General features: G+C 37.2%; 1 protein-coding gene across 13 annotated transcripts in view; it reads left to right on the forward strand.

The window, feature by feature from the left end:
- LOC136856291 (uncharacterized) overlaps window positions 1–27,891 on the forward strand; it is a 213,097-nt gene that overhangs the window by 41,446 nt on the left and 143,760 nt on the right. For 10 of the 13 annotated variants that reach the window (XM_067134080.1, XM_067134034.1, XM_067134093.1 and 7 more), the window contains exon 1: window positions 1,810–5,719. The exons of the other annotated variants lie outside the window; for them this stretch is intronic. In XM_067134080.1, the coding sequence (XP_066990181.1) occupies window positions 3,733–5,719 (1,987 nt within the window). In that variant the 5' untranslated portion in view covers window positions 1,810–3,732. Of the gene's footprint in view, window positions 1–1,809; window positions 5,720–27,891 lie in introns of those variants that run through there. 13 annotated transcript variants of the gene reach the window in all.

Below are 27,891 nucleotides of genomic sequence, written 5' to 3' on the forward strand. Positions count from 1 at the left end.
ACCCTCCCGATCCCCTACCTACCCCGCGCCCACCCGGGGCGGACAAACAAGAATGATCCACTCGGATTTTATTTTTATAGATTGAGAATTCATGCAACATCGAAAAGACTGAAAGTTCCCCGTTTAGAGTGAGCTAAAGAACAGGGCGAATAACTTGACTCTCGGATTCGCAATTTCCACTTAGTAACGGCCCCTCCCCCCCCTTTTTTTTACAGCACCTACTCCAAGAATGCTCCTTCCCTTAGCTTGATTTCTCCTTCTAATAGCAATACAGTGAAATATCTAACATCTTGCTAATACTGTATTTTGGTATTTGCTTCTTTGCTTGTTATTTTTTTGTTGGTATCCTCGTTACCAGGCTGTGATGCTATGGAAAGAAAATTGGTATTGGTTCCCTCATTTCTACTCTGGAGGGATATATATAGAACATGCCGCTATTATCATATTTTTTTTTTGTATTTGTTGTATATTCTTATATTCATTTTTTGTGGTCAGTAGTAAAAAGTCACTTTTTCCATTTATAGACTGTTAGCTTTGATGATGTCTGTTTTTCATCTACAGTAATATTTATATCCTCTGATACAGCGCTGCTCATATTGGTCTTATGTCTCGGGAAAACCTTCTGTTGATAATGTTCTTTCCACCGCTATGGTAGCATTGCTCCCTACATTAAAGGGAAAATGTGCTGCATCCCTTACCCCGTCGTGCGTCGCCACGATTTCCACCCTACTCTCTCTCTCTCTCTCTCTCTCTCTCTCTCTCTCTCTCTCTCTCTCTCTCTCTCTCTCTCTCTCCTTAGCGTTTGTTCTTTCGCCGCCTCCTGTAGAAGCTTCCTGAAGGAGAGGGACATTATTGTTATTACTGTTGTGGTTAATGGGGTTTAATATTTTTTGTCTGAGTGGTATTTCCCGAGTCGTTGTCAAACATTTTTTCTTACTTTTCTATACTTTTTTGCTTCTTTTTTATTTTAATTGCATATTTTTTTAATTTGTCAAAATTAATGTCACTAGTGTTCTTTTATCGGAATGGCCACGGGGTCTATGGTTTATCATTGTTGCTGGAGTTGGAGAATGGGCTGCCCAGTTAATGAAGAATTAAGATGATAGGCAGAGTTAATCTCTTTCTCTCTCTCTCTCTCTCTCTCTCTCTTTCTCTCTGATAGAGAGAGGTTTGGCAGAGAAGCACAAGACGAGGAGGAAAAGGATGATGAGGTTGTGTATGTGCGCTGGCGATGGAAGTCAGCGCCTGCGCACTGCGTCCATTCTGGCACTCCCCAGCCTCGCCTGGTGGTGCCACACGCCACCACCACCACCGATTACCATCCTCCCCCACCGCTACCTCTCCAGCTGCTCTACCAACACTGTCTCTGCCTATTTGCCAACAGTTTTCTTCAGCAATTTCTGACCGGATCATTTTGATCATGATGTTGTTAGCTGGGCTTTCTCTTTCTCTCCTTGTGCCACCATCTAATGTGACTGTTGCCATGGTGTCACAACCGCATGGTATAACCGCAACATTCTGTATTTGATGTAACGAGATATGTTAATTGATTTTATGATTCGGCTGCACGATGATTGTTTTAAGTCTCCGTCCAATTCTTGCTCCCTCGTGTGTTTCCTTACGTGTAGATGTCGCACACTAAAAAACAGTATAAATAACATCTGCTGTTATCATTACTTTTGCGATACCACACTAGAGTCTCCTATGACCCGTCTCCTCCGAACGACGTAGGACTACAAAGACCGTTTGTTGCAATCTTTGGTTATCGCGCATCTGCCATCGTGCCTACCCATGTCCTACCCCGTCCCCACTGTGGTTCTCCTCACTGCCTGAGCTCAGTTGAGCGCCGGACGCCGTCGTGGAAAGGGTTGTTTTGCCATCTGATAACCACACGCACGGACGATTAAAAACGGCAAACAATCCTAGATAATATCAGAATTCTGTGTATGTAGAGTTGAAGGATTGATCCCATAAGTGATAAATTCCTAAAACCCTTAGAAACGGAAAGAAACAGTGATCAAAACATTGGTAGTTGGAGTACAAGCGTCAACGACGTCTGACATATTGAACAAGCGACGAGGTCAAAAGATAAATAAGCTAGTCTTAATTTCCTCAGACCTCATTCAGATCAAACCATCTCAAGAAGATAAGGATTCAAGAAGACTTTTATTTTGGAGAAGAAATTGAGATCATTACCTTGTCCCCAACCAAGAAGCCGATCTTGATGTTGAAAGAAGTGCCAAATTAGCCAGCAGTATTTTTTTGATGTTGTGTCGTGTCACCGAAGCGCAAAAATTGAACCCTAGTTGATCCTTTAGAGCTAAAGAGAAGATATATCCCAAACGCGATTCATTGGAGTTCAGTTTTGAAGAAGTTTCAGTTGTTTTTGTTGAGTTTCAGGACACATGACTGTAAATATAGACAGTATATTCTCCCAAAATAAGTGTCTTGCCCGCATATCCTCGTAAGAAGTGCTTTAACATTACAGCCCCTTGTCCCTTCAAGTAGTGACATATATATGACGTCAGAGAGATAGTGACCTCATCTTATATATACATATACAATATTCATAGTGATACATGTATTAACTACTAGTTGAATATAATACATATTTGAATTATATCTATATACTATCTATTAATAGTCACTACGTTCCATAGACAGTTATATTATGCATTCATAGTGACGTATGATGTACCTATTTCTTAGTGATATGAAGTTACGTACCTACAGTAGTATTTAAGTGGACCTTTCGTATCGTAACGTCAAAAGAAATTACTGACAATAGTATGTTAACAGTTCAACCATAAGTGTATGATAATGTACTTTTAATTTTAAGAAGACGGAAATAATATTTAGAAGGTATTAAGCTCTTCAGTTACATCCCCATCCCCAAATATCCAGAATATTATTTTTCTTGAAATTAAGGAAACGTCATCGTTTTCTGTTGGTGATAGAAAGTCGAAATTCAGGTGGAACTGAAGCATTTCGTCTGTAGACCTTCAGTTCGGAAATCTTCACTCAGTGGTCGTTTGCCTTATTGGAACAATAATTAGGACATCCTCCTGCTCACAGGAGCCTCTGTAGCTTATAAGAGTCCCTTATAGTCGGTCCTTCTGTTGAAGGAGGGCAGCGCCATCTCAACGGGCGTCGTTGCCTGAGAAAGAAACCTGGAGGAGCAGATGACGCTTTAAAGCATATTGTTTTCCCGAAAAGCACTCGTTAAGGGTTAGACACATTATTGTTTTATTCTTTAACAGAACTGTTTGTTGAAAAGTGTAAATCTTCGTTTCAAGAGTTGATTTAATGTGAATTATCAATCTAAAACCATATTGGCCATTGTCTTTTCTCTGTTGCATAAAATAATGGTCTAATAGAAAACGAAGGTTTCTTCAGCGCTGTGATTTGTTATCTAAGTTAACGTTTTAAAACATAAGTTATATTTTAAAGCAAGACAGGACTCAGTAGGTGCCTCCTATATCATTATTCCTATTAAAAAGAGATTAATCTAATCTAGTATTGGGTAGTAGATATATACCTTCAATCTCTGATCGCTCATTTACTGGTTAAAAGAGCCATTATCTCCGTATTTCTTGGTTAATGGTCATTTAATGGTAATGAATCGTAGGACGGTGAAAGTAATGACCCATAATTGATGTGTCATTGGTAATGTCAGTCTGGAAGGTGATTTTCTGAGTATTTGTTGTGTGTAGTTGAATTCACATTCCCAAAATGATATTAGACAACAGACAGGTCCCTGACATCATCGTCAGTCGAGAGGGGATAAATCAGAACAACAACAATAACAACAACAATTCGCGGCATGCCAGCGCTAACAATGGCAGCCCCAAACATGGCGGCAACGGGGGCAGAAACGGAAACCATGGCAGTCCACGACACGTCAATTTTGACAGTCCCAAACACATGAACTACGTGGGTGGCAATGTCAGTCCTAGGCACGGTAGTTTAGGAAGCAATGGGAATGGCAGCCCACGTCACGTCAGCTATGGCAGTCCTAGGCATGTCAGTTACGGCAGCAGCACAAGACACAGAAATGGCAATGAACTGCCTGATAGCCCCTGTCATAATCCAGTCTCAGGGTACAACAACAATGGAAGTCCTAGGCACGTCAACAGAAATGCTGGATATCCCCATGGCAATCCTGCTAGTCCCAAACATATGCCTCACGACGGAAATGGTAATGGGAGTCCTCGGCACTATCACATGAACATTAATTGCAGTAATCATGGTAGCCCACGGCATGTCCTTAGGAATGGAAGTATTAGCCCTAGGTTCATGCAAAGAGTATATAGTTTCGACCATGGTCATTGTAGCCCCAAGCACTCGGCTGCTGTCAGAACTGGAAGCTGTGACGACTCATCCAGTCCTTCATCGTGTCAGGTACATCAACAACAGCGTGTGGCAATTAATCACCATCATCAACCCAAGAGCCATAATCATCATCAGAAATTTCTAAACCAGAATCACTCTCAGAAACAGCATCAGTCAAATCTTGTGCACCCTCAGCTAAAGAGTCCATGCCAGGCACCTCAACAACAGCCAGAACAGGAACAAGAACGAGCATCTCGCACACCCAGCAAGATTCCAGTCCAAGTCCTGGAGCGCTCAAGGGAGAGGACAAATTCCTTAGACAGGGCATCCAAAGATGACAGGAGTACAAGCCCCAGGCGGTCACAGTCAAGGAAACCACGGGGTGTGTTGGTCACCACTCCAGTTCGGAGGAGCTCAGAAATGGATTTGAAAAATACAGACTTCAGAACAGTTATCAAGGAGTATTCACAGCTTAGTCCCAAACGTGTGAATTTACGCAACAAGAACCAAAACCTGTTCAAGTATGGATCCTGCAGGATAGAGGTTAAGGATAAACCAACCAATGCATGGCAACCTTGGAAGAAACTGGCAGAGGCTAAGTGGCATTCCTCTGACAGTGAAAAATGGTATGGTGCAGACAATGCCAGATTAAATACCCATTCTGCCAAGTGGAATACCCAAAGCAAAGATTCATCTGGTGATCAGGACGAGTGGAGCAGTGGGAAGGATATGTGGAATATTGAGTGTGACAAGAGTGAAGAAGAAAATGACCAGGTGTTCCTTCCCGATGAACCAGCCTATCCTCCTGATGAAGATATTGGAGAAGACCCGAAGAGGAAGAAGGACAAACGTTGTGGAAGCGTTAGTAGCAGCAATTGCACCAGTAGCAACAGTAATAGCACCTGTAGTGGCAGCAGCAGCAGCAGACATGGCCGTCGGGAGTCTTGGCCCGTCCTGCATGGAAACCTAATGGTCGTTCCCAGCGAATCAGAAAGGGGCCCAAGCCCACAGAACAGGCACTTGAAAGAGATTGTGAGAAAAGACTCCTTGGGCATCAATCCCAAATACTTTCCATCTCCCACTTCTGGTAGTGAAACAGGCAGTTGTAGCCCCAGGTATGGAAGCCGGTGCCCAAGCCCCAGGTATGTGAATCGCTGTGGCAGTCCCAGGAACACTGGGAATAGATGCGCCAGCCCTAGGAATGGTAACTTCATTTCAAGCCCCAGGAAGGGCTCAGTAGGTTCTGTATGTAGTGTTGATTCTCGCAAGTCGGATTTCGACAAGGAAACAGAATGGGACTCGGGTGTTGAGTCTGTCACTTCTAAAATGGTGCTCATAAAATGTAAAGACGCAAATTACCTCACCAGGATCTACCTCGATAAAGAAGGTGAGTTTTCCTTCTGTTTTGTTGGTGTGTTTGTGAGGTTTATGCAATTTTACTTCATCTGACCAATTTGATCATTTCTTTTGTTTATGAACAATCGCCTAGTGTATAATTAGGTACTTAATGCTGTCATAGTATTTCTTCATAAACTACGACGACAGGAATACAATCCCGCACTCATCGCCGCCGGTGAATGTTGTTACAAAGAAAACAGGATCAGTTTCTAGAACTAATGTAAGGCTATTTTGTAAATATTTCCTGGCAGTTTTTTACATTTTTAGCAGCAAATAATTGTGGCTTCGCATGAAGCTTATTATTAATCTTACAACGTAATTCTGTATTCCTGCATGCGTTAAATATTTAACCTTTGGTATCCTAATTCACTGTGGACAGACGAAAAGCCCACGTTCAGGGAGCTGAAAAATATCTCCCATTGAAAATTAATTCTTTGGTATTCGTGTAATTCTTGATGCTTTGCGTATTTGCGTTCACGTATAAAAAAAAGATTATGTGGCTTGAACTAAGTCTTAAATGCAAGAAAATAAGTCTTATATTCAAGTAAAATCAATTATTTATTATATTTTGTTACCCTTAAGTACAAAGCTTATTTTGATTTTGTTTATACTTCCTTGTACGTGCTGAAGTAGATTGTGAGATAATTATGTATTTTGTTTTAGTAGTAATAAACATACATTGCCTCTTAAATGGTGGTATCGTCCCTTTTGAGTGGTTAGAATCTGTCCAGTATTCCCCCTGTGATAAATATTATATGGTTTTCAGTTTTTGTGAGACTTGTTCACCTTAAAATTGTCATCCCTGCTCTCTTACTTTGTATTTGAGTAACCACATAACCAGTATACAATTTTTTTAGTGTTCAGATGCCCTTAAACACAATTTTTAACATTTTCATATTCGATTGTTCCAGTTTTGTAGAAACTATAATATTGGATTTATAATGGCGACACTTTGATGCCTTTTTCTCCCGCGCTCATTCTTCTCATTGTTGAAGCTAATGCAGAGTATAATTGGAGGAAGTTTATATGTTAGTGCCTCATCTAGTAATTTTGTTCCTGTTTAATATAATGAGGCAAGGAAAACACAGAATGCTTTACCGACGGCTCTGCATGTTCGGTTAAATTCAACCTCGTGATTTGTAAACCTCTCGGTTAGTATCCTGGATAAGGTTTCAGTCACCTTGGTGTTTGGCTAGAAATATATTTTTGAATTGAAAATACAGTAATCACTTAACCCTTTTTTCTTTATTTTGCCCCGGCTCCAGGAAAAATCGAAATTGGCAAGGTCATTTCCAGTAGAAAAGCTGCACAAAAACTTTGTGCTAGCCTTAACACTTCTCCGAATACAAGTCCACATATTAGAAATTGGAAAATTGAATCTGTATGCCAGCCTGCATAAATAACGACACGTGAACACGCCAGCACGTGTGCTGCTACGCGCTCACTATATGAATGTGTATATATATATATATATATATATATATATATATATATATATATATATATATATATATATATATATATACATATATATATATGTGTGTGTGTGTGTGTGTGTATGTATGTATGTATATATATGTATATATGTATGTATACACACATATATATATATATATATATATATATATATATATATATATATATATTATATATATATATACACATAAATACGAACAGTGCGCGTGCACACACGCTCACGTGTTCACGTAACGTTATTCGTGCAAAGTGGCGTACAGATGGAACTAAGACAAGAAACTTTGCGCCATTGCAACCGCCGTTGTTTATTCAGAAGTCCCCTTTTTGTCTGTTCACGGAGAGAGAACAGCTCCTCCGATGCATGACCGCTCTTCCATGTCGACTTTGCATTGCACCTCCTCAATTGTTCAATCTGCTGTTTTATGAGGAAGAAGCTACATGCTGAATGCATCGCGTGCTTTGATTACAGGACTTCAGGAAGAAGTGTTTTGTTTCCGTGTTTAGTTTTCAGTGCAGGTAGTCCATAGCTTTGTCATTGTTTTCTTGAGTTTTCATTTTTGTTTGTTTCTGCTGAACGTCAAGTCATCTCAAGTATTTTTTTTTATTGTTCATTTACACTTTTATTTACAGTTCTCCTTGTTTCAGTTAAAATACAAATGCAGTGCCGATTATTACGGTTTCCCGTTGGGCGTTACCCAGTGCAAGGTGAAATATACATTTGCCCTTGAAGTGTACGTCGGAATTTATGTTTACAAAAAGTTACTAAAGATGGCTGCGGTTATGAAAATTTCTAAGATAAAGACAGTCATGCTCTTCGATGACTAGTACCAACAAGACATTCAATTTCAAGATATACTTTTTACTGTTGAGCAACCCCCTTATATATATATATATATATATATATATATATATATATATATATATATATATATATATATATATATATATAATTAAATATAGAGATTAATAATATATATATATATATATATATAATTAAAATAGATTAATAACGTAGCATACGCAGAACCGCTTTTGAAAGAATGAAAATGAAATGAAAGGGGGAAATTGTTCGGTAGCGTATGCTCTGAATGCCTCAATTTCCGATCAGTGGCAGGTGGTCTTCGCCACTTGTAGAACCTGAACGATGTCATAGCTAGTTTTGGGTTGTTACTTACCGGTCTGTTTAATATCCCAGTGTTCCCGTAGGGGGGTAATGCCGTCAGTGCACCTCGTGCGGTGCACTGTAGGCATTACTTAAGGTTCTTTGCAGCGTGCCTTAGGCGCCTAGCTGCAACCCCTTTCGTTTCTTTTACTGTACCTCCTTTCATATTCTTTTTCTTCCATCTAACTTTCCACCCTCTCCTAACAATTGATTCATAGTGCAACTGCGAGGTTTTCTTCCTGTTACATCTTTCAAACCTTTTACCGTCAGTTTCCGTTTCAGCGCTGAATGACTTCATAGGTCCCAGTGCTTGGCCTTTGGCCTAAATTCTGCATTCAGTTCAATTCAGTATCCCATTGAGTCCCTTTGCCCGCTGTTGCGCTCATCGTCCTTCCTTGTTGAGTGACCGGATGAGTTGCGAAGATGTGCGAGGGTTAACGTACTGCGGTACCTCGGAAGTCGTTTTCTAAGCATTATATAGCTTTACCCTTTTCTCGTTTTGATGTTGACGTGCCTCTCTCATCGTTCAAGGGTTAACAGCATTCATGTAATTTTTATTTTGTACATTTTCATTTCGCTCATCCATCATGTTGACATCCTGGGGTAAACGTCTTCTCGTTGTTGTTGTTTTAACGATGGTGTCAATGATCTTTGTTTCTGTAGGTTGATCTGGGTGCAGACACTTTTTAAGATCTTGCTTTGTTTTTCTTGAAGGTTGAAACTTCTTTTTGCAGAGGTTAACGATCTTGAGTCTTCGTGCGCGAAGGGCTCCCGATCTTCATGCTTCCTCTTCTATCTCTGACGCTTCGTAAGATCCGTGTAATGACAAGGAAATAGAAGCCGATTTAGATAAAAAGGAGCATCTTGGAAGACCTGTTTGTCATTTGGAGGTATTCAGTGGAAATTCAAATCACTCTCCTATGATTGTTTTTTAGGACTGTGGTTGAATTAGTGGTAATGGGACGGTGTATACTTTTGGTAGTAACTGATTCACAGCAAGGAAATATGATGCTGATATTTAGAACTGTCAGTTGACGAAAAACATAGTTCATTTGATACGTGAGAACAGAGTTGTAGGAAGTTGTTAGACATGCTGTCATATAACACCAGGGTTATATACAGTAAAGGAAGTGGATTGCGATGTGAACACCTGCAAAGCTGATTGACTTCGAAATAGCGTATATATATATATATATATATATATATATATATATATATATATATATATATATATATATATATATATATATATATATATATATGTATATATACAGTATATACATACACACGTGTATATATAATCCATAGATATACATACACACATATGTATATATATATATATATATATATATATATATATATATATATATATATATATATACATATATACGATTGATTGATTGCTTTCGGTGTTATTGGTCTCGCAAACTTTGGTAGTTGCATTTTCGTTTGACAAGTTTTGATGCAGTTTTCTTTCAGTGGAAATTTAGCCTAGTAAGTTTGATATAGTTGTAGTTTGGGTATACAGAATCTTAATATAGTGGCAGTTTAGTTTACAGAACTTTGATATTACAGCTTTTGGCGCTGTTGGCTGTCGTTCTTTGGTTACAACACAATTATGCTATACGGTAATATTCGGCATAGATTTTTTTCCCACTTAGTGGCATTTTTGCAGTACAATTCTTTACTTCCGTTTTGAGTTTAGTCTGATTTAAATTTGATACTTGGGTGTAACATTTATTTTTACATTTTTGATATTGCCAGGATGCTGTGCGTAGTTATGTTAGAAATTTTGTCATTGTATCTGGGCAACATGGATGGAAATTTTCTTGATATGTTCCGACTCTCCCTGGTATGTAAAACTGTGTAGCCTGGAATATAATAGATCCTCCGAATGTTTTCGTTAACGAAGTGACATTATTTAACCTTTGGTGGCCAAGAGCAGTAATATCAGCATTTGCCCAGAGGGGAAGATTGCCCCTGGGAAACTCAAATATCAAATGAGAGAATCGGGGATGCCAAAGGGGGTGGAGTTGACCTTTTAAATGGCATTAAACGCCGGGCGGGGGAGGGATAAGGAGGTTTAGGCAATGCTTCCACTTGATTGGTAGAGCTGCTTCTACACCCTGGATTAGGATGGGTGCAAAGAATGATGTGATGGACTAACTCACAGGATATTGCGCTGATAATGATTATGATTGTGACTTCTTGTCCGCCAGCTGTTCTCAGGCATCTTTTTCATTGCTTCGATTTTTCGTTAGGTCGCATTTTTGCAGGTTTGCCACGAGATAATGAGATCTCACGTACTTCTACGAAAGGATAGGCGAATATTTACATACGTTTCCATCAAGGGGTAGAATGTACCAAATTTTTGTAGAGAGAGAGAGAGAGAGAGAGAGAGAGAGAGAGAGAGAGAGAGAGAGAGAGAGAGAGAGAGAGAGAGAGATGACCTCATTTTAAATAATGGGAAAAGAGATGGATTTGCATTTTTTCGTTTATAACGAGAGGAAGGAAGAGGAACCATATTTGCTGTTGGTTGTTTGATTACGTACATTCTTTCCTCCAAACATGGAAGAGGAGAGATAGTATGTGTGTGTGTGTTTGTATGTGTGCTTTAGAGCGTTGGATGTTTGCCTGAACTGCCACGTCTCTAGCCACATCATCAGGCAGGAAATGCATTTGGATGCGGGCGGTAGATAACACGCAAGATTAGACTGCTATTTCCATTCGGTAAAGCGGTGTTGTGGTGTTATAAGCAAATAAATATTATGCGACAAGATAAATTATATATATTATATATATATATATATATATATAAAATATATATATATAATATATATATATATATATATATATACAAATAAAATATATATATATAATATATATATATATATATATATATATATATATATATATATATATATATATATATATATATATACACTGTACATACATACTGAGAGAGAGAGAGAGAGAGAGAGAGAGAGAGAGAGAGAGAGAGAGAGAGAGAGAGAGAGACAGAACGACATAACTGCCCTGAGATAGCCAACGAAGAAGGGTTATGTCGAAGGAAAAGTTATTTTTAATTTCTCTCTCTCTCTCTCTCTCTCTCTCTCTCTCTCTCTCTCTCTCTGGACCATCGGCTGCAGAGTCTGTAGCCAATAGTTCAGACAAAGGAAGGGGCTACACTTCATAATCCATAGAATGGCATGGAGATCATGTCGCCGCCTATTTTACGGTTGGTCGGAGACATCCTAGTTTGTACATACCAGCCAGCCCCTGAATAGTGGCTTTGTGTATTGTGCCGTGGTAAGAGTTGAATTTATTTTCTTATCCTGTTCGTTCTGAATGGCTACTTCCGCGATATCTTTGTAGTTTCGCTTACAAACGGCCATATGTTCCCCAGTTAACACTAAGCTATACATGGGTCCGTCTATGTATATATATATATGTATATATATATATATATATATATATATATATATATATATATATATATATATATATATTATTATTGTGTGTATATATATACATACATATATATGGACAGTATATATATATATATATATATATATATATATATATATATATATATACATACATATATATGGACAGTATATATATATATATATATATATATATTATTACTAAAAGACCTCATTCAAACTGGATGGTATCTACTGGATACCATCCAGTTTGAATGAGGCCCTTTTAGTAATTCTACTAATGCACAGAACAATTGTGTATGTAAAGTTTATCAAATATATATATTATATATATATATATATATATATATTTATATATATATATATATATATATATATATATATATATATATATATATATATATATATATATATATACATACTTATATAATTATATAGGTAGATACATAGATAGATAAACAGAGCAGCTATAGCGTTATAGCCAGCACGATTCCATGCTTTTATCCATGCTAACCGTTTTACTAGATTTCTCTCTCTCCACATAGGCTACTATTATTAGCTTCTACGATTTTCCCCCCATGTGCATTCAACATCAGTGCCAAAGGAGAATGATATAAAAATAAATGCTAATTTTTCTTTCAGTAGTCGCGCTTTTACTCCTTCAAATCATCAGCGAAGGTCCGGTTTCACTTATTCTGTGATTCACCTCCATTCACATACTACCTTCATCAATAAGTACCTCCATATACTTGAATGGATCAGCCTTTCTTATTCCTCACACACCTCCCCAACAGCGAATGCTTCACTGTATTGTATTCCATATACTATCTTAATCTTTACTCTTTGTTTACCTGTCAGACCAGTTATTAATGTTTTAGCGGTTTGAATTGCTTTTTTTTATAATCCTCTTGATTCGTTGATATTGCGATCATGCTCGTATTCTCCACCCTACCCAGTGTTCCCCTTGGCCTCCCTTTACACTAATTTCGAAATCTTTTCTTAGCCAGAATACTGGTGATAGACTCAGTGGCATTTCCGGGAAACGTTCCAAATCCGTCTCGGACAGCAAAAATGTAGGACCGGCATCTGCTCATCATGTTGGTTTACTTTTACTCAACCAGTTTTGAAGGTTTTATAACGATGCTGACATGTGTATGGAGATAAGAATGTTTCAAGTGAAATAAATGCATAGGTTTTTAGGTGTAAGATTGAATGTATGTTTACTTTATTTCTCTCTCTCTCTCTCTCTCTCTCTCTCTCTCTCTCTCTCTCTCTCTCTCTCTCTCTCCGGGAACGACGGGAGACGTTGAGAAGCTGAATTCTACTTTGTTGATACTATCATTGTTGAACTGATGATTTCTTTGGATATTTAAACGAGTGACTACTTACTGAGCGCCTTTTTTAAAGAATAGTTTCCATATAAAATTTATACTGCATTTAGGGCATTTGTTGACTTATGTGATACCTCTGGCTTTCCTATATGACTAGCACAATGACTACTGTTACTATAATGCTGAAATTGTTTTCATGTTCATGAATATTGTTAGACTACATATATTGACTCTGTCTGTACCGTCCGTACAGACAGGCTCTTTCGTAAGTGGCTCTGACCTTCGCTCTTGCCCAGTCACTTAATTCCAACCCCTTCAGTCAGTCAGTTGTCAGCTTAAGTTCGGTTGGTCTCGCAAAATTCTATTCGCCTGTTGTGTCAATGTTTTCTGTTCAGACTACCATGCAAACTTTTATTGCGAGCAACTTGAGACCTCTAATCGGCGATTTCAGATTCAGGGGTGGTTGCTTTTTCATAGAGATTATCCAGAGGATTAGCAAATCTTGCGTATTGAGTCTTGGAAAAAAAAAGTTGGGTAGTATATGTCACTAGCAATTGCTATTTATGACTTGAAACTTCAGAACAAACTTAGGTTTACGGTGTATGAGGAATTTTGCCAAAGAAAAATGATAATGAGATTTACACACACACACAAACATTTAATTTACTTGTAGGATATTGCAGATTTCATGTGACCTGAAGTTGTTAATGAAAGTTTGGGCTAGCTTTTATCTTCAGGTTCACTGTTTACTAGGTAAGGCTGAGAACATTAGAGCAAGGTAATACTTAATTAATTTTGCTTTTCTTTAACATGAGAATTACAACTGTGTGAAACTCGATCGTATGTTGGTTGGAATTTACGTTACAACTGTTAAGAGTAACTCGGTTGTGTTGTACCTCAGATCATGAAACGCGAGGAGCAGGCTAACCGGTTTATACATAACTGACTTGGACCTTGAATTACGATTTTACGTGGGTACTTAGGCATGTCACCTTAATCAACTATGCAGATCAAGGCACGTCAGTGAAAGTTGCCTGTTTTTAAACTGGTTTTGGTGTCAAGATTTCAGTTTTGGAACACTATAGTGCCTTGCTTAAAGGAAGTTATACATAAATAATGATCACTGGTTCGAAGTTGCTTATTAAAATCGCTACAGGAACTCGTGGTTTCTTTGTTACCTCTAAAGTTTGGATACGTTTACCAAGCGTATTGTATAAACTCAGCCTCATTTTCCGCATTGCGTGGGTTTGAATTCCACAAACGAAAGAAACAGCTGCTTCGTGTAATAATGATAATAATAATGATAATATATATATATATATATATATATATATATATATATATATATATATATATATATATATTTTACACTTATGTATGTATATGTACGTGCCAAATTTCTTAAAACTATTATATAGGTAAAAAAAAATTAATAGTACATTTTCAGTGTATCGCATCATGTTGTAAATGTTAATTACGCTCTAATATTGTAAAATCAGATAGTGAACGTCTCGGGACATCACACGATAAACATAATAGCCATTACGGATATAGTGCTGGTGTCATTTTACTGATTACAGAAAGAAAGCTTGATTTCAATATTTTGGCTTCGAAAAGTTAAGCCCTGACTACGATATGAAGACGGAAGAGTAAGCATTGACAGTTTTTATGATACAGGAGGGTAAATGTTGACATCATACCGTAACTGTAAGCATCGTATACCGGTCCCACCTTTAAAGCTGACTTCATGGTAAGGCTTGTTGATACCGGTTATTGCCATCTTGCGGGGAACCCCGAGCGCCATCCTCCAACATTAAACAATGAACCTCATCTTCAAACCGCCTGGGCAAACACGGCATCCTCCTCCCGATGCCCCGAGTCTCCTCGTTTGGGTAAATGCGTTCGGTCTGAAACCTCAAAGGAAGCGCCACAAAGGAATCGGTACCGTATCCGATTTTTCATCGGTTGCATCCATTCACTTCACTTCTTATGATTATTGTTATTCCAATCAATGACCGGTTGCTTTCTTGGAAGGGGTTGAGAGATGGGTTACGACTTTCTATTCTTGTTTATAGTTCCCCTTGTGCTCTGGAATTCGGTTCTTAATTTTATCATGTTTCTTCTCTCTCTCTCTCTCTCTCTCTCTCTCTCTCTGGAGGGGGTGGGTGGTCAAAAATGGCCCGCTTCATTACATCAGTTCCAGATAAATAAAAGTTTGCCTTTTTATTTTGATACTAGTAAAACGGGGCAACCAGAGTTGAAGGGATATTTAAAATGTGTGCGTTGGAATGTGAGAGGAACCAGGAAGCAGTGATTAAATTTCTCCGTTTCCATTTTCCACCGATGAGACGCGAGGCCCGCTACAATCTTGAGCCTCTCCTTTTGTTCATTATAATCATCCGTCTGATTATGTCGTTGTATTGACGTAGGCTCTTCCGATAACGTTCACTAATGACTTACTTAACGAGACGGTTGCGTGTGGCATGATAATGTTAATGCCATCTTTATATTATGTGATTGGTCTGCCCTAGTTTGTACTGTAGTTGCTTGGCCGTATGATTTTGTAGGAGTGCTGTGGCTTTTCTGTTGAAGCATGTTAGGTATAGCATGTGTGATTGTTTATTTTGCATATTTTCTAATCTTTGGGTTGCTTACTGGGTATTATATTTGACTTAATTATATTAGTTTTAATGTTCGCTCGTCAAGAAAGCTATGTTTTGTTTCATCATGCTAAAGGTGTACGAGGAGATATATATATATATATATATATATATATATATATATATATATATATATATATATATATATATATATATATATATATATTTATATTTATATATTATAAAAGGACCTATATATCTAATGTTTTTATTCAAAAAGTTATAGTTTCATCCACGTATCCGTACGGGATACTATAATGGGACTGTTTGTCCAAGAAAAGGTGTAAAACTCCATTAGATACCATCCAGTTTGAATGAGAGAGAGAACAATTGTGTATGTGATAAAGTTAATATTTATATATATATATATATATGTGAGAGAGAGAGAGAGAGAGAGAGAGAGAGAGAGAGAGAGAGAGATTTTGCCTGATGATTGGAGAGAGTGATTTTGCCTGATGATTGGAGAGAGTGAGTTAATTTAGCCCATGCAGGGCAAGAATTTTCGATGTGAGTGGAGGCCCTTTGACAAATTACTTTTTTTCGAAAAACCTTCGTTGAAGCTTATGGAAAGACATTTATTTTGGTCTTGAAGTCCTCCTCTCTCTCTCTCTCTCTCTCTCTCTCTCTCTCTCTCTCTCTCTCTCTCTCTAAATCCCGTCGGCCTCCCACATACCTCCTAGAGTCCACCTCCTCCCCCCCTTCTTTTTCATTTCGGGGAAATTCCGCATATTGCTCGGAATACTCCGTATACGTTAGGAGGAAAAAATATTGAAAATAAACATAAAAAATGGCTTTTGCCAACATTGCGGTTTCCCGGAATAGCACGGCGAGTACGAAGTTGGACATGAAACACATGAAAGCTGATGAAAGATGAATGATAACGATGATTTCGCGGCATTCCATTGATGATGAGGGGAGTGATTTTGTAGAAATAAAAAAAGGGGTTATGTAGACAGTGTAGATTCAAGTATTTTGAGACGACCCCCACCCCCCTTCTTGTCTCTTTCCCTGTTTCCAGCAACGTTTAGGTAAAAAGACAATCTTTAGAATTTTTAATCTCTCTTTTAACATTCTCGTCCATTAGGAACTGCCAGAAAGTCATGTGCAGTTGCATTTTCCATTTATAAAGTACTTTGAAAATTTGTAAACATAGACATATATTATGAAAAGTCTGTTTAGAAGCCTGAAATTTTATTTTGACAGGTGCGCCATTTATCTTTTTACCAATTACATCACTGAATTTTCCTCCGGTTTTGGAAAATGTCTTCCCGGAGGCGGGTAGTAATCCACGATTTTATTTTTCAAGAGGGCTGGGAAAAGCTTATTGCATTAGAGCTTTGGAATGGCAAGGGGTCCTCATGCATATTCTAAAAAGATGCGAGATGAGATTCGCCTTTTAAAGATATTCTTTATTGTCGGATCTTATATCCGATGGCGAAATGTTACGGTGCATTGAGAATTTTGTTTCTTTCCGGTTTGCTCTTCTACCGACCTGTAATAACAGGCATTCGGAAATCGTGAAGTTTTAAAAATTTGTAGTACGTCTTAAAAGATGCATTGTCTGCGGCATTCATAAGGTTTTATCGGTAAGCGCATTTGTTTCTTAAAGATTTCATATTGCATGTAGGCTTGGCCTACGTAGAAGTTAGAATCTCATTTACCATCGATGCGCTTTATCCATTGTGCTTGTTAATTAAAGAGAAAACAGTAAATACTTATTTCGCAATAGATACAAGCTGAGTCTGTGGACGATGTACTTGATTACATTTATATGGGTGGTTTTGTTTTGTACTTTTAGGTTTTTGTGACGAAGCCAAGTAGGACTGGCAACGTCCTGCCTCGTAAAAAAAAAAAAGAAAAAAGAAATGGTGATATGGGCTACTACTTAGAAATAGCGAGCCGGTGGTGGCTTTGTTGTGTAGAGGATTTGTTTCATATGTTCACCAGATGTTATTGGAAGTTCTATTGTTTTCTTGTAAAGTATTTAAATCTGGGATTCATAAAGTGATTGTCCCTGCTTTGTGGATTGGAACATTTTGATCCGTTGGCCGTCAGTTCTTGTTTGGAGAGCGAGGATTTTAAGCCTATGGGACTTCTAGAACCATACACATGTGTTCCTTTCATTTTCTCCCTCTTTTTAGCTGCGTCATATATATGTATATATATATATATATATATATATATATATATATATATATATATATATATATATATATATATATATATATATATATATTTGATCAGAAATATTTTCTGTTAAAACAGAATTCCATCAAATATAAGGGAGCCCATAGAAACCCCAAAATGTGGAAAATAAAGGCTATATTTCGGAGACCAAATTGTCTTTCTCCTCAGGGAGAGGCAGTTTGATCTCTGAAATATAGCCTTTATTTTCCACATTTTGGCATTTCTTTGGCTCCTTTATATATATATATATATATATATATATATATATATATATATATATATATATATATATATATATGTGTGTGTGTGTGTGTGTATTGTGTAGATTAATTATTGTATAATTATACACGTTTTCATTGTATTTCAGAGCCGTACAAATGGTTCTGAGTCCTCTGAGTTACCGGTTTTGATTTAAGATGGAGGATGTCTTATTTTCAGGAGAAAATAAGCTCTAGCTTCATAATGAATTTCATAAACATGAAAGTCTTTGTAGTTGGAACACGTAATTGGGTGGCCAGGATTTAAGTGTTGTTACGTATTCTTCCCTTGGGTTAGAGAAGTGTGTGTAACCCTTGTTTCATAAAAGTAAAGTTTTTTGTTTCCTTGTCGGAGAAATTATTATCAATATAATATTAGTAATGCTTGACCATTATGATGATGTGTTCATATTAGAACTCAAGTTTTGTAAAAATATGTACATGGTATTTGGGGAGAGAGAGAGAGAGAGAGAGAGAGAGAGAGAGAGAGAGAGAGAGAGAGAGAGAGAGAGAGAGAGAGAGGACTTTAGTTTTTCAAGATGATTACGAAATGCGATCCATCTTGGCCTTGGGTGTTACTTTTCATCGGGAGGACAGACAAGGGGACTAGGTTGGGTGGGTACTCATTGAAGTAGTTTTAGCCGGAGGGCGAATGGGGTGCCAGAATGCTGGGAAGGACACTGGATACTTGTCTCGGTGCAAGTTTGTCTAGATATTCGATGGCCACTATTTTTTATTCGTGGGTTCACACGGGATTAGTAGCTGAAGACAACCTTTATATGGACTAGGTCAGAAAGAAGGGGAAAGTATGTGGGTAGTGTGAAGGCTAGGAGAACAAAAGGAAGAAGCGTGGGAGGTGAAAGACCAGGAAATATTGTTATAGTTGTTGTTTTTGATTTTCATAATTTTTTAGTTGTTCTTGGGAGTCGCGGTTATTCAAGAGTCTGGATGTGGGTGTAAGGAGAAAAGCCCTCTGTGGTTAAAGAAAGAAAGGAATTTTAGAGAACTGTGGTTTCAGTCCACTGTATCCACCATGCTCGTCAAATTTGTATATCGGCTACGTAAAACCCCATATGTATTTTGATAAGCACGTAAATTAAATTTATGAGAGTTTGATTTTTCTAAAGTTACTAATTAATATAATTAATGCATGCGCTCCTCTACGAGAGTAGATGCAAAAGTTTAGTGAACTTTTGTGCTGTATAATGTGTACCTGTAGTGTTCATTACTGTCGCGTTGTAAAGTTTCTGTTAATTGTGGGTGAGAAACTTAGAGCACCGAAAATTGTAGGCTACATAAAGCATAATGTAGTGGTGTTGGTGCATAAATCCAGGCTTGGCGCTGTGCGTTGTCCGCTTAATGAATCTGGTTCGCTCTGGTCTCGGAATTTTCACCTTTTCGGTAATGAGGTCAGCATCTCTCTCTCTCTCTCTCTCTCTCTCTCTCTCTCTCTCTCTCTCTCTCTCTCTCTCTCTCTCCACATGCTTTTTAATCTGTTTTCAAGAAGCTGTCTAGTTAGCGAACATCGAATAACAGCTTACGCGTGAAAAAGTATTATCCATTTGATAAAATTAACTATCTGAATTATATACGTATTTAGTAAGCTTGTAGGTATGTGTCATTTAAAACCTTGTATGTTTTTATGGATGAGAAATTGTATGCATCTTTTTGCCGTCGTGTTTGTATTTTGTAAATGCTTCGGAGTTCATGAATAATTCTAACCCTTCCCACAGATGGAGGCTTTAAGTCTTTTTGTCCCACGCTGAAGCCCCTCTCTGCTTTTTCTTACTGTCCCCATTGTCCGAGGGCCATCTGGATCTGGTGGCGCCCACTCCATTTTCACAAAGGCTAATCTTGTCTCTGCAAAATATATATGTATATATATATATATATACATATATATAATTATATATACATACATACATACATACATACATATATATATATATATATATATATATATATATATATATATATATATATATATATATATATATATACACACATAATATTGTGTGTGCCTGTTCACCTTCCGTTTCATTGGATGATAAGATACTAGCCTTAATAGTTAGGCTATATGATCTGGTGTCTAGTACCAGATGAGAACGCAATGACATCGTTCTCACTCCTCTGCGAAGCACAGGTTGTCTATGAGGAGTATAATAAGGAAAGTTGAACAATCGAGTTTCCATTTATTCCTGACGGGTCTTTGGGGCCCACGATTCTCAAAATCAGTCATTTAGCTGATGTGCATGTTGTAATATTCTCTCACTTGTTACACATGCATTATGTTGCTATTAAATTCAATTGATTATTACATTAGGGGTCGTGATTTATAGACTATATACAATGTAATTGTTCTTATGAAATTAAATTGCTCTTTATGAAAGTCGTTTCCTGTGTTGGTACGTTATTGCATGACTGTTGTCAGGCATGACCGACAGTTTTACCATGCTTGATATGTTACAGTTTTAAAAATTTGATTTTTTTCTTAATGCATTGTTTTTGGAGTGTATTCTTATAGACAGTATTTGTTTACCTAGGAATTGTTAATAGAATATCAGTATTCCACGCATCTTAGGAATGCGGACAAAGTAGAAATCTCATGCAATTCGTGTACTCTTACCTTATAGTATAACCATTAAGTGACAAGACCCTTGCAAACGCACCTTGCATGCATAAGTATTTCCACATGAATTTCAGGTACTCGTAATTGTATCCGCGGAAGTCATGCAGAGGGATTTAGGAGCACAAGAACCTCGCTAAAAAAAATTTATATTAACATATCTTTTATTCCTGAAAATATACTAATTTAGCGCTTTCTATTTATTTTCAGGTAAGCACCAATTGTTCGAAGGCACTCCGTGGTTCGAAGGTCACGTTATTATGGTAATGTATAAATAGAATGTTTTACAGTAGTCAGTAGTAGAGATTCTTTTGATTTAACCAAATTTGAAAGTGTCGTTGGTTTTGTTCATACTTGCGGATATAGAAAGATGACAAAATTTGTAATGACATTTCAACAAGAATTTGAATACATATACAACAAAAAAAAATTGAATAGTTGGGTTTTTATCAGATTATTAACTGGTAAACAGAAGTAGGCCTCATGTTAAGGTACTATTGGCTGAATTTTTGAGAACTGTTTACCAGCTTATTTCTTTACTATTTCCATATATGATATGAGTCGTTGTATTTAGCCCATTTGAATACCGTTGAGATTTAGTTATTGGTGGTGATGATTTTACGTATTAAGATAATGCGAAGGCTCAGTCATACGGTGACCGTTGATTCTCTTGCTGATGAGTATCGAAGCACCAAAGTGTGAAGTTGATTCTTATGGTCTCATAAAGGATACTGTCATAGAAAGAAGTACAAGTACAGTTAGTTTTGAGAGAAGCAACATCTCATTAAGTCATTTTGTATCCCTGAATTCTCCCTCATCCAAGTGATCCATAACAATGGATCCAGAATATATATATATATATATATATATTATATATATATTATATATATATATATATATATATTATATATATATATATATATATATATATATATATATATATATATATATATATATATATATATATATATATATATATATATATATATATATACATACATAGGACAGCTCCAGTCGCTTGTATTTTCTGTAACGTATATTTTTAAGACATTTAATGTTCGTCGTAAGATATAATCGATTTTCTCATATGCAAAAGTGCGTAGTATCGAGTGCTAACCATCTTTGCGGTTCAAACGTTATCCTCATTCCAATTCACTCTACTTCAATCATCCTCTGAATTATTTAATATTATTTCAAGATGTACTCAGTATACTTAAACCGATCTCAGATCTAGATTATGACTCATGCTTGTTCAAATCCTAGATTTAAAAAGTCTGTGTCATGGGGGGAAAGATTCAGTGAGCATGTCGGGAGGAAACTCCTGTTACATTTATATTTCTGAATTTTTTCTTTGTATTCTTTGAATAACATTTTGAATGCTGAAGTTATGACGTATACACATGTGGAAGCCTGTTGACGTCCTCGGTCGGAAAAATTATGTTAATAGTAAAATTTGGTACTCAGATACAATTGTGATTCACGAATTAGCCTGTGTTCTTGATGTTGTAATAGAGATGGCTGCATATGGAACAAATTAGGCTCTTCCTGTTGCTTTGATGCAAACAATAAAATTACTGCTTGCAACAATATAGTGGCAGCGTAAGAGAATAGCAGGGACAGGGAAGGAGAAAGGAATGTAGATTGGCTTACTTGATCTCGCTGACTGCGTCAGGAGTCGAGGAGAGTGACTAGAATTGTTCGAGATGAGGACAGGACTTCATCTTCTTCATTTATTTCTTCTGGAACTTTGTCATTTTAGTCTGGTGCAACAAATCAGGGGTGAATTAGTGCGATGGTTTTATTTAGTTAATGTTGAGTAAAAACTTTCATTACTTATGAATTTAATCCTTAACAAACAAACCAGAGATATAACCCATATGGCAGATGATGCTTTGACCCCGTAGGGGGTATTGCCGTCAGTGCACCTCATGCGGTGCACGGTAGGTATTACTGGAGGTTTACTGTATCTCCGTTTATATTCTCCTTCTTCCATCTTACTTTCCACCCTCTCCTAACAATTGATTCATAACAGGTTTTTGTCCTGTTACACCTTTCAAACCTTTTTACAGTCAGTTTCCGTTTCAGCGCTGATTGACCTCATAGGTTCTAGGGCTTGGCCTTTGGCCTTCACGCTATATTCTATTCCATATGATGACTTTGACGAAATTCATTCCCCAGAATTGAAGTTCCTCCGTTGTTGGTTCCTTGTCAGGTATCAAAATGAAAGCGAGGAGCCGAAAGTATCATATGTGACATGGAAAACTTGAGGGAAAGAGTCCTCTACGTGGAGGATCCTATATAAGTAAAGTAAGAACCCTTCAGTGTCATATATGCTTCGGGTAACCACCCTATAGTATGTATCTTCGACTTTTTATTATCAATCTCAAGGGGCAAGTCCTAGTGGACGGCACTGCATGAAAGACAAAATAGATATCGGAAGGAAAGACCCGTTTATTGATATGTTTGTCATTTCTGACGTGCTCGGGAATTCAGCTTCTAGGTTCTTAAAAAAAAAAAAACATAAAATTAAGCGTTGATAGAGTTGTTCAGTTTCATATTTTGGAGAACTGAAGGTTGGCGTCTGAAAGCACGCTATCACATTGAACGGTTTATGTATGTATGTATGTATATGTATATATACATATACATATATACATATATATATATACACACATATATATATATATATATATATATATATATATATATATATATAGATGCTGAATATATATTTATATTTTTACACGCATACTTACTAAATCAGTAATCTTCAACTTTTATATTTTCTCAGTATTGTTAAGCGTGGAAATTTAACGGTTTATTCAGTATATATAGTTTCTATTGATGCCGCATCAAGTATTTTTTGGTATTTAGAAGACGCAGCGAGAGGGAAGAAGGCGATGCTGAATGAATGACGCTATCAGTACAGTTCCTCCACCAGCAAATTGAATCAAATCGGATTTTCTTTGCTGGCGCCCGCATGACAAGAACTCTCTCTCTCTCTCTCTCTCTCTCTCTCTCTCTCTCTCTCTCTCTCTCTCTCTCTCTCATTTAATTTACCTAAGTATAAGTTAAGTAAATTTATACATACAAATAAAATCTATTAAGCAAACATATTTGTACATAAATTTTTGTCACTTGAACACTTGTGTGTCTTTTCATATTCACTGATATGAAACCACAAACATGTTGTATATCCACTCCCAAGGGGAATTATAATTGAAAAATGCTTCGTCACCGGCAGGAGTCGAACCCTCGACTGGTTTATAAATAGCGATTGACTGACTTTGACCAAAAGAGGTATAAGTTGGTATCGGATCTGTTGGTCAAGTCACTGTGTATCGTTGTCGCTAAACCAGGCAACTGTTAGAATCCTGCCGGTGGCGAAGCACTGATCAATTATAATTCCCATTGGGTGTAAGTTATTCCCGAGGTCTAGTTAGCTGGGTATAAACGATATTTGATTTGAGAATATGAAATAGTCTCGCGTATATGTGACAAAATTCATAATTAGCCAAGTGTTACAAGCTTACCAATCAGCTGTCATGTTGGAGGTGGGATGATATCGATTCTAAATACAGAACCGGAAATCAGCTGGCATATGTACATTAGAGTCGATAACAACTCACACTTCTCTTGATGGCTTAGCGGTCAAAGTCACTGTCTATTGTTGTTTCTAAACCAGGCAACTGTTTGAATTCAGCCGGTGACGAATCACTTAACAATTGCAATTCTCCCTGGGTGTAAGTTATTCCCGAGGTATAGTGAAGTGGTTATTAAACGATCTTCTTCTTCTTTCAACGTGCTTTTTTTCCCATTTGTATGGGGTAAGCACGATGCCTTCTTTTGAAGGACTTTGATTTGGCGTTGGGGTAGACCGTAGTCTCCGATCGGCTGCCCTGCCTGTCATCGCATTAAACGATAATTGGGCTTTAATATTTGTGAACACTGTTCATATATGCTCGCACAGACACACTCATATATATATATATATATATATATATATATATAGGGAGACCAGGGGCTAGTTGTAACAATTTTACAATTTTTGCCTCTAATTCAATATCTAATGAAGGAAACTTAATCAAATTTATGCTGTGAAAAGTTTTATTGTATGTGCTATCATAATCATGTAACAAAAAGGTTATATACTTTTTCAATTCTGGAATATAATACAAAATTGCAGAAAAACTTTTTTTATACAACTTGCCCCATATGCAGGGCAAGTTATTTACAGACCATGGGGGTATGTTGTTACAAAATATAAAAGATTCATATCCTTAAAAAAACAAATGAAATCAGTTAACACTTCATTTTACAGAGGTCACATACATAATGAACACTTTCATTTGTGCAACTTTCATGGGCCCAATCTTTTGCATTTGATGCATTGCACCCATTGCTCCCCTGAGGCTGAATTTGACCATTCACCACCACATGCAAGACACCAATAATCTTCAATGTTCTTTCTGTTCTTATTTCACCAGACTTCAGAAACCCTTGTTGTTCAGATTCCTTTTACAGGTTTTACTCTTGAGCCTTTTTCCTTGTGAATCCTCATTGTGCTTCTGTAGTTTCATCTTCTCAGGCGTGTCTGTTAGTATTGCTGTGTGGCGTTTTCTTTTGTTGCATCTTTGAGCCTTTCTTGGGCTAGCCTTTTGAATGGTCGCAGCTCCTCTGGAGTTTTGATTTCTCCTATAGGTCTTTGTTCTGTCTTTATAGAAGGAGGTGATTGGAATTTGTAAGGTCTATCTAAACCATCCTTGCTTGTGCTTGCAACAGGGTTTGGAATCATATTCTCGAGGCTTGTTTTGTTATGGGGAGCTGGATGGTCCTGAGGAGGTTCACAGGTAGGAATCATGTAGCCTATGCAAACTTTAGTAGGTTGTAATGGGCTTTCATTATTTGCTTTGGTTTCATTACCCAGTTCTGTGGCTTCTACAACTACAGGTATATCCTGTGGATTTTCTTCTGGACGATCAGTAACATCAGCAGGAAGAAATTCATCGTCCCCAAAGACATCCCGATTGTAGGGAAAAATACCTGTCACCTTGAACCCTTTTTGTATGTTGTCCATTGTTGTGGCCTTAGGCAATGCACTGGCAACAATTCCTGGCAAATCATATATGGTCATTGTCTTCCCAGGATGATTTTTCAGCCAGCTGTCACATGATTCATTAAAGTACTTTTTAAAGGGCCCATAAACACTTACATCCAAAGGTTGAAGCCTGTGTGAACAGTGAGGTGGGAAAGTAACAAGGACAACTCCATTGTCCCTGCAGTAGTCTATCAGCTCTAAACTTACATGGGAGTCATGATTGTCCAGAAGGATTAGAACAGGTTTGTCTTTTGTGCACCTTGTCACTGACACAAAATGTTTCATAAAGATTATGAAGTTTTCCCCAGTCATCCATCCAGATTGGTGTGCTGCTCCAATGCATCCAGGAGGTCCATCCCTGATAAAATGATCCTGAAATTAACTCGAGGGAACACAAACATTGGTGGAACTGTGTTACCACTAGCACTGATCGCAGTAACTAGTGTCACAAGAGCTCCTCTCTCTCCAGATGTCATCGCTCCTACTTGCTTGGCTCTTTACCAGCAACAATGCGAGTTGGTTTCTGCACTGTGGTTATGCCTGTCTCATCTATATTATAGATATCATGACACTGAAATTTATGTCTTTGCAAAACTTCACCAAGCTTATTGAAAAAGAGTCCAACATTGTGTCTATTGAAGCTTGTGGCCCTGCTAAGACTTGTTGCCTCTGGTGTTCTCAGTGAGAGAGTAGGGTTCCTTTTCATGAAACAAGAAACCAGTCTGGTCCAGCCATCTGTGTTCTAGTCCAATTTGTTGGTACTTTGATTATGTTACTAACTGCAAATTCATATGCAAATGCCCGTACTTCTTAGGTGTCAACCCATAATAAATTTTTGAAGCCTTTAATATGTACTCAACCAGTAACTTCTCATGAGTAGGACTAAATATCAGTCTTGGTTGTTTGTATCCAGCAGAAATAGGGCTAGCCCTAGCACCTTTGTTGTTTTTGCAGTATCGATGTAAGGTCATAAAACTGATCTGAAATGAAAAGAAGGTGTGATTAGTGTCAATTTCATTCAATCAAATATATATATATATATATATATATATATATATATATATATATATATATATATATATATATATATATATCAACCATCCATATAATGAAAAATATAAGCGAAATCAAGTAATCTAGACCTACCTGGTAATCTTTTAGCCACTCTTCGTAAACTCTCTTTATGACAAATGACACGCTCGGCTGCCAACTCCAAAATTGCTGTGTTACACCTATCAGCTCTATCTGTCTTTCTTTTGTAGGTCCTAACCATGTTTGATAATCCTGAAATATGAAATAGATAATTAGATAAATAAATAAAAAATGTCTTCCGTATGGGGCAAGTTGTTACAACTATATATCATACAGGGCAAGTTGTTACTGATTGTAACAACTAGCCCTGAGCGAATTATTTTCCTTCTCCTCATAAATTTTGGTATTCATTTGAATTATGGGAAAATGAAGTCTCATCACATATGAGGCGTAAAGACAGCTATTTCAAAAATCATATTATTTTGCATGAACATAAGTTTCATTAAGCTCTATGAAAATAATAAGAAAGGTCGGAATACTTACTCAGGGTATGCAAAAACAGTTTTTTGCTTGTAGTTTGGCAGACGGGTGATCAGCTTGTTTTGTACTCGGCGAGGATAAGGCTGATACTGACGCCTAACTGTCTCAAGAACCTCGGCGCCAACTGTTGCCATATGATGAAGATATTGGGAGTGTATCAACCTACCCCTGTATGCAACTAGCCCCGGTCTCCCTATATATATATATATATATATATATATATATATATATATATATGTATATATATACATATATAGGTATATGTATATGTACACACACACACGCGCGTATTTTAATGTATGGAAGGGCTTCAAGTATTGATATGGCTTTTGTTTTTCATCAGCTC

Source organism: Macrobrachium rosenbergii, chromosome 3 (assembly GCF_040412425.1).
Source record: "Macrobrachium rosenbergii isolate ZJJX-2024 chromosome 3, ASM4041242v1, whole genome shotgun sequence".
NCBI classification, from domain to species: domain Eukaryota; kingdom Metazoa; phylum Arthropoda; class Malacostraca; order Decapoda; family Palaemonidae; genus Macrobrachium; species Macrobrachium rosenbergii.